The 13682-nt window shown below is 38.5% G+C and overlaps 1 protein-coding gene across 1 annotated transcript in view; it reads left to right on the top strand.

The window, feature by feature from the left end:
* The window catches only part of LSAMP (limbic system-associated membrane protein), a 713821-nt gene that overhangs the window by 476008 nt on the left and 224131 nt on the right, over window positions 1-13682 (top strand). The window contains exon 3 of the mRNA XM_010845361.1: window positions 5093-5218. Coding sequence (XP_010843663.1) covers window positions 5093-5218 — 126 coding nt within the window. The remainder of the gene's footprint in view (window positions 1-5092; window positions 5219-13682) is intronic.

Raw genomic sequence — 13682 nt, 5'->3', positions numbered from 1 at the left:
TCTTCTCTTGTGTTGTTGGAAGAGGGTGTTTGCTATGACCAGTGCATTTTCTTGGCAAAACTCTGTTAGTCTTTGCCCTGCTTCATTCCGTATTCCAAGGCCAAATTTGCCTGTTACTCCAGGTGTTTCTTGACTTCCTACTTTTGCATTCCAGTCCCCTATAATGAAAAGGACATCTTTTTTGGGTGTTAGTTCTAAAAGGTCTTGTAGGTCTTCATAGAACCGTTCAACTTCAGCTTCTTCAGTGTTACTGGTTGGGGCATAGACTTGGATTACTGTGATATTGAATGGTTTGCCTTGGAAACGAACAGAGATCATTCTATCATTTTTGAGATTGCATCCAAGTACTGCATTTCGAACTCTTTTGTTGACCATGATGGCTACTCCATTTCTTCTGAGGGATTCCTGTCTACAGTAGTAGATATAAGGGTCATCTGAGTTAAATTCACCCATTCCAGTCCATTTTAGTTCGCTGATTGCTAGAATGTCGACATTCACTCTTGCCATCTCCTGTTTGACCACTTCCAATTTGCCTTGATTCATGGACTTGACATTCCAGGTTCCTATGCAATATTGCTCTTTACAGCATCTGACCTTGCTTATATCACCAGTCACATCCACAACTGGGTATTGTTTTTGCTTTGGCTCCATCCCTTCATTCTTTCTGGAGTTATTTCTCCACTGATCTCCAGTAGCATATTGGGCACCTACTGACCTGGGGAGTTCCTCTTTCAGTATCCTATCATTTTGCCTTTTCATACTGTTCATGGGGTTCTCAAGGCAAGAATACTGAAGTGGTTTGCCATTCCCTTCTCCAGTGGAGAATCTCAAAAACGTTTTGCAATCTCAAAAACAACAGAATGATCTCTGTTCATTTCCACATTCTGTCAGATCTCTCTACCATGACCCGCCTGTCTTGGGTGTCCCCAGGGGCATAGCTTTGTTTCACTGAGTTAGACAAGGCTGTGGTCCTTGTGTGATTAGATTGACTAGTTTTCTGTGAGTATGGTTTCAGTGTGTCTGCCTTCTCATGTCCACTTGCAACACCTACTGTCTTACTTGGGTTTCTCTTACCTTGGACATGGGGTATCTCTTCACGGCTGCTCCAGCAAAGTGCAGCTGCTGCTCCTTACCTTGGACAAGGGGTATCTCCTCACCATAGCCCCTGCTGACCTTGAACGTGGAATAGCTCCTCTAGGCCCTTCTGCACCCGCACAACCACCGCTCCTCGGATGTGAGGTAGCTCCTCCCGGCCACAGCCCCTGACCTCGGACGTGGGGTAACTCTTCTTGGCCTGCCTCCTCTCGGGCATGGGGTCCTCCCGGCTTCTGCCCCTAACCTCAGATGTGGGGTAGCGCCAGTCGCAGCCGCCACGCTAAATGCGCCAGTCACATCCGCCCATGCTAAAATGATGTTACTATCAACAAAAAATACTTCAGAGAAAAATGGGAATAATAACAAAATTTTTCATTGGACCTAAAAGCAATATCGTTCAAGGACATTGGTGAGCTTCTTGAGAGCAGTTTCTTTGGAAGTTAATGAGTGAGTCTAGATTGCACGGAAGGTTGGAATATGAAATGTGAATTAGGGAATGAAGACATGAGATAGAACAGTTCCTTCAAGAACGTGGAGATAGAGAGGTTTGAAAATAGGTAAGATGGGATTTGGCAGGGTTGTGGGGGGTCTTCTCTCTAGAACAGAAAGACTGCATCATATATAAATGCTTATGGGAAAAAACTTCCAATAAAATAGGAAGATAAATGATGGAGTAAAAACTATTAGTTAGTGACCCAGGATGGGATACAATGTAAGCACGATTACATTTCTAACTGTTTAGCCCAAATGCTGTCTACATCTCCAGTATCTGAGAGCCAGAGCCTAAACATATTGTCCTTAATTAGGAAAAGGAATATAGTTGGTGGCTGAAACATAGCCCTGTAGTCAATTGTTCTTTATTTTATTCTCAGTTTTATCACCACCTGTCTATGTAACATTGAACAAGTGACCACCCCCCATTTTGTGCCATGTAAAATCAAAGTCCTTAGTACATATATATTCCTCGTATAAAGGAGAGGCAATATAGTAAATTTTATCATTGTTAAAAGCTCTCAGGGATCTTGACCATTGGAGATTTTTGTTTTGTTAATTTTCATGTTTTTATAGTCAATATTTTAGGGGTACGGAGTCTTTCCCCCTCCACTTTTTCTTTTAAATTAGACCATATCTGTTTTTTTTTTTTTTTTTCTGTACTCCATGTCCTGTCTTGGAATTCAGAATTAACAATGAATTAAGTGATGTGAGCTCTTGTAATTACTATACAGCTTCCTTTTACAGATTTTAGATTGTTGAGGAAATATTCCTAGGATGTCTAAGTCTTGTTCTCCAACACCATCAGGAGTAGTATTGTATTTGTTATGGGACATGATCAGAACAGTGGCTTATTGGGAAAGAGAAAGTGTGACTATTAAACAATAGAAAAATTGGACATACAGGAGCTCTGAATTCTAAGCCTAGCCATATTTCTTGATGGGATCACCTTTGATAAGCCATTATTCCACTCTGGGCCTCAAGTTCTTCCCTATTAAATGGGTATAACTTTTCAGGTCCTCCTTGTAAAAGTCTAAGATACTATATTATAAGTCAATGTATGAATATGAGAAAAATACTCTTAACCCAAAGAGGAAACAGAAACTCTACCAATAGAAATTAATAAGTAACAGGAATCACCTACATTCTATTTCTGCCATTGTGTTTGGTTTGGAATGATTGGTTCCTACCCAGAGGCCATATAAGATGCCATCGTGAGAAGAATGCTAGTCAGGAGAATTCTCCTCCCACTTCCTCCTTTGACACTCTGCCCTGGTCAGTTGCCCATCAATAACTGCTAACAGAGATCTTCAGAATCTCATGGTTGTCAGGCAGCTGTTTCTACAAGCAAAAAATGTTCCTGTTTTATTTGTCTCTGCACAGAGTCTCTAATGGGCAGGAAGAGTGGGGGGGAAAAGTTTTTTCGTTTGGTTTTGTTTTTTATTGAACTTCTTCATGCTTTCTTGTCTTCTTCCCTCCCCTGACACAGAGTTTCTCAGGGACAGCACAAGCAACTAAGAGTTAAAAAAAATAGGAAAAGGAAAATCACCGTCAAAGCATAAACTCTGCAATTTGTAATCAGGGCATAACCTCTGTGATGAAATTTGTGAGTAAGTAATTCACTTTCCACTTAAGCCCACCAGTATGAAATCTAATGTTGCTGCCCTGAACACTAATGAAGGAAGTCAGACGGCAGTACAGCTAGCCCCTGGGGACTCATTTCTCACATCACCAAAAAGTAATTCCCATTATTTTTGGCCATCTGGTAGCCTGGATTGTGGAGATGAAGTTTCATTCAAGTAGGGCTTAAGAGTGTGGGCCCTGGAGTCTTTTTAGATTCACATCTGTTTTCTGCTTGTCACCTAGCCTCTTCTATAACTTATTTTCCTACCCATAAATAAAATCCTCATAGGATATTATTTACTTATTATAAGGAGTTATTGAGATATTACTTATAATTTACATAAGGTGTTGGGTCTTCCCATCATCCCATCCGGTCCCATCACTTGTTGGCAAATAGATGGGGCAACAATGGAAACAGTGACAGACTTTATTTTGGGGAGGTCCAAAATCACTGCAGATGGTGACTGCAGCCATGAAATTAAAAGACGCTTGCTCCTTGGAAGAAAAGCTATGACCAACCTAGACAGCATATTAAAAAGCAGAGACATTACTTTACCAACAAAGATCTGTCTAGTCAAAGCTATGGTTTTTCCAGTGGTCATGTATGGATGTGAGAGTTGGACTATAAAGAAAGCTGAGCACCGAAGAATTAATGCTTTTGAACTGTGGTGTTGGAGAAGACTCTTGAGAGTCCCTTGGACTGCTAGGAGATCCAACCAGTCCATTCTAAAGGAGATCAGTCCTGGGTGTTCATTGGAAGGAGTGATGCTGAAGCTGAAATGCTAATACTTTGGCCACCTGATGCAAAGAACTGATTCATTTGAAAAGACCCAGATGCTAGGGAAGATTGAAGGCAAGAAGAGAAGGGAACAATAGAGGATGAGATGGTTGGATGGCATCACCAACATGATGGACATGAGTTTGAGTAGGCTCCGGGAGTTGGTGATGGACAGGGAAGCCTGGTGTTCTGCAGTCCATGGGGTCACAAAGAGTCAGACACAACTGAGTGACCTAACTGAACTTGGGGCTTCCCAGTGGCGCTAATTGTAAAGAACCTGCCTGCCAATGCAGGAGATGCAAGAGACGCAGGTTAGACCCCTGGGTCTGAAAGATCCCCTGGAGGAGGGCATGACAACCCACTCCAATGTTCTTGCCTGGAGAATCCATGGACAGAGGAGCCTGGCAGGCTACAGTTATTAGGGTTGGAAAGAATAGGTTGTGACTAAAGAGACTTTGCACACATGCACGCCCTCCTGTCTGTGACATAGGCCTTATAAATTCCATGTTTAACCTCTGAGGTAACATCATCAGACCTGTCAGTCACCAAGATGATATTTAGGGCTTTCTGTTGTAGTGATTAACTAGGGGTTTCATTATGTGGCTAGATTGTAAACAACCAGATTACTGCATCTTAATAACAGAACTTGCAATCTGATATTAAATAACATTGCTTTTCTTTTCCTGACATTTGAAGAAAATACATTCATTTTATCTACATAAGAAAATAAATGTAAGTAGTACCTAGTGATAAGAAAAATCTATTCTTAATGCTTATACTTGTGCACACTCTCTAATAACAAAACCAGGTCCCTTGGAATCATAAAAGAGCTAAGATATTTTCATTGTGTTACTCTGTGTACTTCCTATAGTGCTTGACCACAGTGGAAAGATTCTCACCTTATAGTAAGACCCATCCTTTACATCTGCTCACTGAACCTGTAAGGAAGTCCTAAAGTATGTAATCTTCTTAACACAAAAATTCAAATGGTTCAAGTCAGAAAAGTACTTTGCTTAGATTTGCCACTTCCAATTGCATGGACCAGCACTGCAAACCTACTTTTAATGATGTGGTTACTTATTCCATTTGCTTTTGTCTTAACAGTTCCACCAAAGATCTCCAACATCTCTTCGGATGTCACTGTGAATGAGGGCAGCAACGTCACCCTGGTCTGCATGGCCAATGGCCGTCCTGAACCCGTGATCACCTGGAGACACCTTACACCAACTGGTAAGCAACTCTCCAGGCACCAAGATACAACACACCATTTAAAATATCCTCATGCTTCTGTGATTCCATTGGATCCAAAAGGCAAGCCTGTGTGTTGTTATTAAAACCCTATTAGAACTCCCTCCCTTGTATAACTATGGCTGATTCATGTTGATGTTTGGCAGAAGCCAACAGAATTCTCTAAAGCAATTATCCTTCAATTAAAAAGTAAATACATTTTAAAAAACACTGTTAGAATAGTTGCATAGAGCTAACTTGTTTAGGGTCATCTCTGGTCTTGGCTAATATGTCCATCTCTATAAAGTCTACAACCATACCATATATATATTATACTATATATATAGGTCTGTGGTTTATATATAAGGTATATTTCATTTTAATAGGCCACTCCCCCAAGGCAAGCAATATAGAAACATTAAATGCATTAAATGACTTAATAATTATGTCTAAAGCAGGTCGGTATCTGAATGTCTTGGGACAATATTTTGTATGGATTAAATTCCCATAGTTCTTTGTGTGCTTTTTGTGTTGCTTTGCTTTTAAATATAGTTTCCTAATACTGTAGCACCTTGTGAAGAAATCTTTCAGGAATAATACAAAGTTGTGACTTACAATAGCCTGTCCTTAGCATCTGGCTCTCTGGAGGGGTACCAGGCATGGACTAACCTTCATGAACTCATTATGCATCTCCAGCTATTGATGCTAATTTAATGAAAGTTGGAAAATCATTTCTCAGAAATGTCGTCTGCATTCTCTCCTCCTCCTTCCCACAACCGTCACTGGGTTCTGAGGTTCTACTGCCTTTTAAATCCCATTTAAATGTTTTTACCGAATTATTTAGGATTAACTGCATGTGTCCTCTCCTACTCCACAGACTGAATTTTCTTACCTACAAAACTATGCCTTTGTGAATGACACAGTATTCACAGAATCGGGTCTGCTATTTAGTTCTTTCAGAAAGAGGAATTACGGATCAATTTTTCTTATAAAATATCATTTATTTTGGTAACTAGCCCCAAACATTTAACTCATTTATATCTGATATTCTCTTAACATTTTCTCATATAAATATCTACAGATTCAAATACAACATATTAATTTTGAAGTGAACACCATGAATATTGTTATGCAAAGCTCGATAGACAATGGGATCTATATTGATATACTTCTGAAAGACCAGACTAGGGTAGTGTTTGGTTATAGCATCTTTAAATAATTTTGTATTTTGTGGTATGAAAATATGGGCCTGCATTTCATATTAGCCCTCAAATTAATTTACCAGGTGAAGTTTGGACTAACCTATGGAATAGTCTTTTATTTAGGCACCAGTTCTGATTAGAGGCTTCTATTTTCTTAAGATGATGTTAAGTCAAAACTTGTTCTTGTTATTAATGCTTACAGCTTGTTATTTGTTGAGAATATATAAAAGCAGTAAATGAGGCACTTATTTATGGGATGAACCTCAAACTCATATCCTCTCATTCTCATTTTAAACCTCACATGGAAAAAAATACAAATGCAGGATTATCTGAAGTTTGAGCCACTGGTTATCATATACCTTTCCCCTGAATTAAATTTAACCTCCAGAGCACATTCTCCTTGAATGGAATTGCATATATTAACCCTCAATCCCACAACATACCTACCTTTCTCCTGTAAAATTGATTTTACTAAGTGACAATTTGGTATAAAAGTTTGGGGCACATATTTAAGGATTTACAGAAGATATATCCTCTGAAATCATTGTATTTTCTGTAATGTTGCTTTGAGAGATTGTTATTGCATTACATAGTTTCCTCTGAAAGGACCCTTTGAGGAAGTTCCTCTTTTATTTCAGTATTTCTACTGTCCTATTTCTAAGCAATGGTTTGTTTTTTTAAATGAACCCAATGAATTTTTACAAATAATGAGGAGTCCTTCATTATATTAGCTGTTACCAAACTTAGAGCCAAATTTATAACCAGTCTGAAAAAGAATAGAGGAAATCATATATAAATTACACCTTAATGAAATGGATTTTGAACAAACTGTGTGGGATTTATGGCATCAAATCCATATATAGACACACTCTTGCTTTCATCTTGTTTTCTTATCGTTATTTTCATATCATCTCCCTTTTGTAATTAATTTAAATGTTTGTATAGTATTTATGATCTCTTATTTTTTATGGAATATATGGCAGATAAAAGAAAATAAGAAAGGAGGAAATAGATTATATTCAAGTTATAATCAAGAAATGAACTGCATTAATATTAATAAAAATGCCTTATCCCTTTGGTGCATTATTGACTAGTAAATAGTTTTGTTTTGTTTTTTTTTTCAGGGAAAAATACTATTGATGATCTGAAACGAAAGATAATTCTTTTTTATCCCCTCAGTTCAGAAAAGTAATGAAATCAAACCAGTTTCAAGACTTCCCCAGGCTTGTTCTATAAGTGTAGATTTTCATGGCTAACTTTAGTTAACTTGTTAATGACAGTAAACAAATGGTTTGAACCCTGAATAATCTGGTTATCCATGATATTTCAAGTCATCTAAAGATCAAAGGACAAGCTAGATCTTCCAGAATAAAGGGACCATTTACATACAGTCAGAGAACCTGAGGGACTTCAAAATTAATAGAAAAATTGGTGTACACAGAAGGATTCCCAATAGTCGGGGGAGGGTGGTGTCAGGAAACTGTAGTCCCTGGGCCAAATTCAACCCACCTCACTTTTTTTTGCAAGCTTAGAATAATTTTTAAATGGTTAGAAAAAAATCAAAAGAATTTTAAAAAATATATGGACACTAAAATTTCCGTGCCCTTAAATACAGTTTTAATGAAATACAGCCATGCTTAGTCATTTATATGATGTCTATGGCTGCTGTAAAAAAAAAAAAAAAAAAGACAGCAGACTTTTGTTGCAACAGATATGGTTTAACCTTTAAAGCCTAAAATATTTTCTATCTGGCCCTTTACAGAATAGTTTAAAGACCCTTGCTCAAGACTATGGCTTGAAGCGTGGGACAAGGATTTTCTGCATTCGTCTATGACTCCATGGGGCTTTGGGAAGATCTCCCATTAAGTTCCTAAATACATCTTAAGAGAAATAACTTTATTCTTCTATAATCTATCTAGGCCCTCTCCCTGGGTCAAATCCTGCCCTGGCACCTGCAAAACTACTTCCTTGCTTCATTCACAGGCTCAAGCTGCTGCTGCTGCTTGGTCGCTTCCAACTGTGTGTGACACTATGGACTGTATAGCCTGCCAGGTTCCTCTGTCCATGGGATTCTCCAGGCAAGAGTACTGGAGTGGGTTGCCATGCCCTCCTCCAGGGAATCTTTCCAACCCAGGGATCGAACCCGGGTTTCCTGCATTGCAGGCAGATTCTTTACCTCTGAGCCACTAGGGAAGCCCAAGGGAAGCCCACAGACTCAAGGACAGACTCCAATTCGCTCTACAATGGGTATTAATTCCCAAGTCTACTTTTTCATCTTTTTCACATCTGACCTAAATAACCACCTGATTATAGTCATATTCTTGATTACATGAGAGAGAATTTGTCTTTACTATTCTATATAGGAAATTGGGGGGGGGTGTTGTTTTGTGTGTTTTCCTTTGCAAAATTTGGAAACAGGGGTTGATCCTTTTCAGCTATAATCCAAAGCCTTTCATAAAGACACTCAAAGAAGAGGCTCTGCTCCCTGTGTGACAGCAAAGCTACCTGTAACCCATGGCCATACGAGCAAAAATCTCCAGCTAGCTTTGTTCAATAATTAATTGTGCCTTCAATAGAACAGAGTGTGACTGCCTTGCAGAGGAAATGTACCTGTAATTAGCTCGACCCCACAGGGACATTGAGCCCTGAAAAGGGGGAGATTTCATGCAGGGTTCACAAGTACTTGATTACCTGTCACTTGATGACACAAGGGGGAGAAAGGAAGGTAGGTGCAAGGTATATTTTTATGAGAAGAAGAATATTTATTACCTCTTAATTCAGTCCTTTTTTTAAAAAAAATTTGTTGGATCATTTTGTTTCTCTTTTCTTTTGACACCTGAAATCTCTTTTTCAGGAATACTGCAAGTGTTTTTTAATGAGGGAGATTAGAACAATGGTGAATTTTTTATATGTATAAAATCAGAACATACTTGATATAGATGGAAGAGAAGAGATTGATGAATTCTATGGTTCCCTTCCCTGTATTTTTGATATCTTAATTTTTCTCTCCTCTTCAGTTCTTCTGTAGTCAAAATGATGTGTCACATATGCGGTTGTTAAATGTGACCTATTTTCTCCCTTAATTAAGTTAGACTTTCATAATCCTGTAACTCCCAGAGGGCAATTGCACTGTAACATGTATTTTCTATGGTGTGTTTGATCTCACTTCTATGAGCTAAGCTGCTCCCATCTTCATTTAACTTTGTTTCTAAATCTTTCTTCTCACATTCCAGAGGAAGTATCTTTCTCAACTGTGCCTCATGCCCTGTCAGGTTTGTTCATGGTTAGAGAGTTTCTGGGCTTCCCTGGTAGCTCAGTGGTAAAGAATTCACCTGCCAATGCAGAAGATGCAGGTTCAATTCCTGGGTCAGGAAGATCCCCTGGTGAAGGAAATAGCAATACACTCTGATATTCTTGCCTGGGAAATCTCATGGATAGAGGAACCTAGTGGGCCACAGTCATGGAGTCACAAAAAGTTGGACACTATTTAGTGGCTAAACAACAATGACAACAATAGTTTTTCTATATATTTCATTTCTACAAAAGTTTTTACATCCTCAGTAGCTTTCTATACCTGGAACACTGAGAACTTAGCCCCTCAGGCTGAGAGCAATTTAGTAGGCATTTTATAATTCTCTTGCCTAAGTCAGATTTAACATCAGCACCACATATAGAAAGCTCATGTAAGGAATATTTTATATTTATAAAAGAACAAAAGAACACACAGTAATTTGAAAAGATACATGCATCCCAATGTTCAAACAACAGTATTTACAATTACCAAAATACAGCAGCAACCTATGTGTCCAAGAGATGAATGGATAAAAGAGATGTGGTTTAATTATACAGTGGAATGCTACTCAGCCATAAAAAAGAACTACATTTTGCCATTTGTGGCAACATGGATGGAACTAGGGATTATCATACTAAGTGAAGTGTCAGAGAGAGAAAGATAAATATATAATATCATTTGTATGTAGTATCTAAAAAATACAACAAACTAGTGAATATAAAAAAATAAATAAACGGACTCATAAAGAGAACTAACTAGTGGCTACTAGTGGGCGGAGGGAAGCAGAAGTGGGGAGGGGCAATATAGAGGTAGGGGAGTAAGAGGTACAGAGTATTATGTGTAAAATAAATAAGCTACAAGGATATATTGTACAACACAGGGAATGTAGCCAATATTTTATAATAATTATGAACAGCGTATAACCTTTAAAACTTGTGAATCACTATATTGTACACCTATAACTTATATAAATATAGTTGTACATCAACTATCCTTCCGTAAAAAAGAAGCATTTTCTATGTTGATGGGGTTGGGAAAACATTCTAAGGAGAACAGGACTCTGAAGAGTCTGAAATCCCCTTGTTCATTGGAGGTTGGGTTTTATCACTTAGCCAGACTCTTTCAGTTCATTTACAAGTTGAATCCTTGCCTAATAGTGCTCTTAAACTCCACTGATGTTATAGCTCCATCTGTCTTACTTCTGATTTTATAACTTACCCAATTATTAATATGTCCAGCCTAGACTCTGCCTTCATGGGTTTGGAAGAAATACATAATGTTAAACTAAATTCATTTCTTTAAGTTGAATTCCAGAAGCATATATTGCAAGTAGCTATCATCTGGCCTTTTCAGTTAGCATGTTAGAATTAGTTTATTTCACATTTTACAGAGAGAATGTAGAGATTATATAATCTACAGTTGAAGTTTCAGAAAAGTCTTTCTCTGGGATTTCTTTTATGGGCCTTCCAGAAGGTTCTGTTAAGACAGTCTTGGTAGTATCAATATAATGATATGAAAGAGTCAAGCCTGCTACCTTTGCAGGTAAGGAGTCTTGACCATTTAGTGATAATTTAAACAATATTGGTTCAACATATTCTATTGATTACTTTTATTTATTTTTGCAGTCTTTAATTTTTAATATTCTCATTTTCTGTTTACAAAGAGAAGGAAAATAAAGAAAAGTCTTGCTATGTTTTCTTTTCATTGTCTTGTCAGTCAGTTCAGTTGTTCAGTCGTGTCCAACTCTGCGACCACATGGACTGCATCATGCCAGGCTTCCCTGTCCATCACCAACTCCCAGAGCTTGCTCAAACTCATGTCCATCGAGTTGGTGATGCCATCCAACCGTCTCCTCCTCTGTCATCCCCTTCTCCTCCTGCCTTCAGTGTTTCCCAGCATCAGGGTCTTTTCCAATGAGTCAGTTCTTTGCATCAGGTGGCCAAAGTATTGGAGTTTCAGCTTCAGCATCAGTCCTTCCAATGAATATTCAGGACTGATTTCCTTCAGGATGGACTGGTTGGATCTCCTTGCAGTCCAAGGGACTCTCAAGAGTCTTCTCCAACACCACAGTTCAAAAGCATCAATTCCTTGGTGCTCAGCTTTCTTTATAGTCCAACTCTCACATCCTTACATGACTACTGGAAAAACCATAGCTTTGACTAGATGGACCTTTGTTGGTAAAGTAATGTCTCTGCTTTTTAATATGCTGTCTAGGTTGGTCATAGCTTGATTCTTCCAAGGAGCAAGCATCTTTAAATTTCATGGCTGCAGTCACCATCTGCAGTGATTTTGGAGCCCCAAAATATATATTGGTTTTAAAGCATATCTTCCATCAATATAGAATTATATTCAAATTAGTCTTAATCTTGATTACACTTTGTTTTTCTGAAAAGAAATATTTATAGAATGCTCACTCTGTAAAAGGCCAAAATGAGAAGCAAGACAGACATGGTCCCCGCACAAGTAGAACTTATAGTTCAACAAGAAAGCAGAGAATTAAGCTAATAATTGCGTGAATAACCACTTAAATAGATTTATATAGTATAAAGGAAAATTATAGTAGCATTCACTAAGACCATAAAACAGGGCCAACATAGCAAAATCTGCAAGGCCAGCAAAGCTCCAGGAAGCTTACGCTAAGACTTCAAGGATAAATAGAACCAGGGCAAGAAAATAGAGGCAGGAAGACTATCCTTGGCAGAGAAGGTGTTGCAGAGAAGCCAATTCTGACTCCATGTTGGAACTGTTTCTTCTTGACTTGCTTTTCATTACTTTTGTTATTATAATCATACAGAATGGGCTGCTTCAGAGAATCCTGCCCCTGTGCCTGACTATTAAGCTAAATTGCCTTTGTTCAGAACCCTGTCCACCTGCAGATGGCAGGAAGGAAGAAATTAACACATACCCTGCCTGAGGCTTGCCTTTCTCAGAGATTTTTGCAAGATTAATGGCTTTTTTACTTTGCTTCCTCACCTCCCCCCCATTTCTGATCTATAAAAGAACCTGGCATCCAGACTCAGATAAGATGATTATTTTGAGGTGGTAGCGTGCCATCTTCTTGGTCAGCTGGCTCCTGATTTAAGTCTCTTCCTTGTCTCAACCCCTCATCTCTTGGATTCATTGGCCCATCATGTGGTGAGCAGAGCAAGAGTGGACTCTGTAAGAAAAGAGCACATGTAAACAATGCATTGACAATACAGGCCAGCATCTTTACGTGAAACCATGATGTCAGTGTTAGGTTATGATGATTTTCTTTTAAAATTTAATCATTTAATCTCTTTCTTTAGCATACATTATTTCCTTTTACTTTTTAACATTCTTAGTTTCCCCTTTCAAAGAGCAGGAAAATATAGAAAACTCTTGCTATGTTTTCTTTTCAGAACCTTACTGGTACATTGATTTTAAATATACAATGTAGTATATACCAGTGTAGCAGGTATATAGATAGTTATTTTTGTATGTGAGTATCTTACATTTGGGCTTCCCTGGTGGCTCATTGGTAAACAATCTGCCCGTCAATGCGGGAGATGCAGGTTCAATTCCTGGACTGGGAAGATTCCCTGGAGAAGGAAATGGTAACCCACTCCGGTATTCTTGCCTGGGAAGTCCCATGGACAGAGGAGCCTGGCAGGCTGCAGTCCATGGAGTCACAAAGAGTTGGACACTACTGAGCAACTAAACAACAACAAAAAAATCTTAAATTTAGGTCAGAAACATATTCTTTTCCCATACATATAATTTCATAATAGCCTCATCAAGTAAATACAAACTCTTTCAGTAACCTTGTCATTAAAACAAATGGGTAATCTAGAAAATGAAGACTTACAAAATGTAGCTACATGATCACTGGCCTCCAAACCATAAAATGCTTAAGAGACTCACAACAACTGACACGGACAGTCTTTAAGCCATGGGAGGATTTGCACAAGCAGACGTGCTGGCCATTCTGATGAGTGTTGTACAGAAGACCTTG

This window comes from Bison bison, unplaced genomic scaffold (genome assembly GCF_000754665.1).
Source record: "Bison bison bison isolate TAMUID 2011002044 unplaced genomic scaffold, Bison_UMD1.0 scf7180017864215, whole genome shotgun sequence".
In the NCBI taxonomy this organism is placed as follows: Eukaryota; Metazoa; Chordata; class Mammalia; order Artiodactyla; family Bovidae; genus Bison; species Bison bison.
The sequence above is the reverse complement of the archived record's forward strand: the minus strand, read 5'-3'. Positions and strand labels throughout refer to the sequence as shown.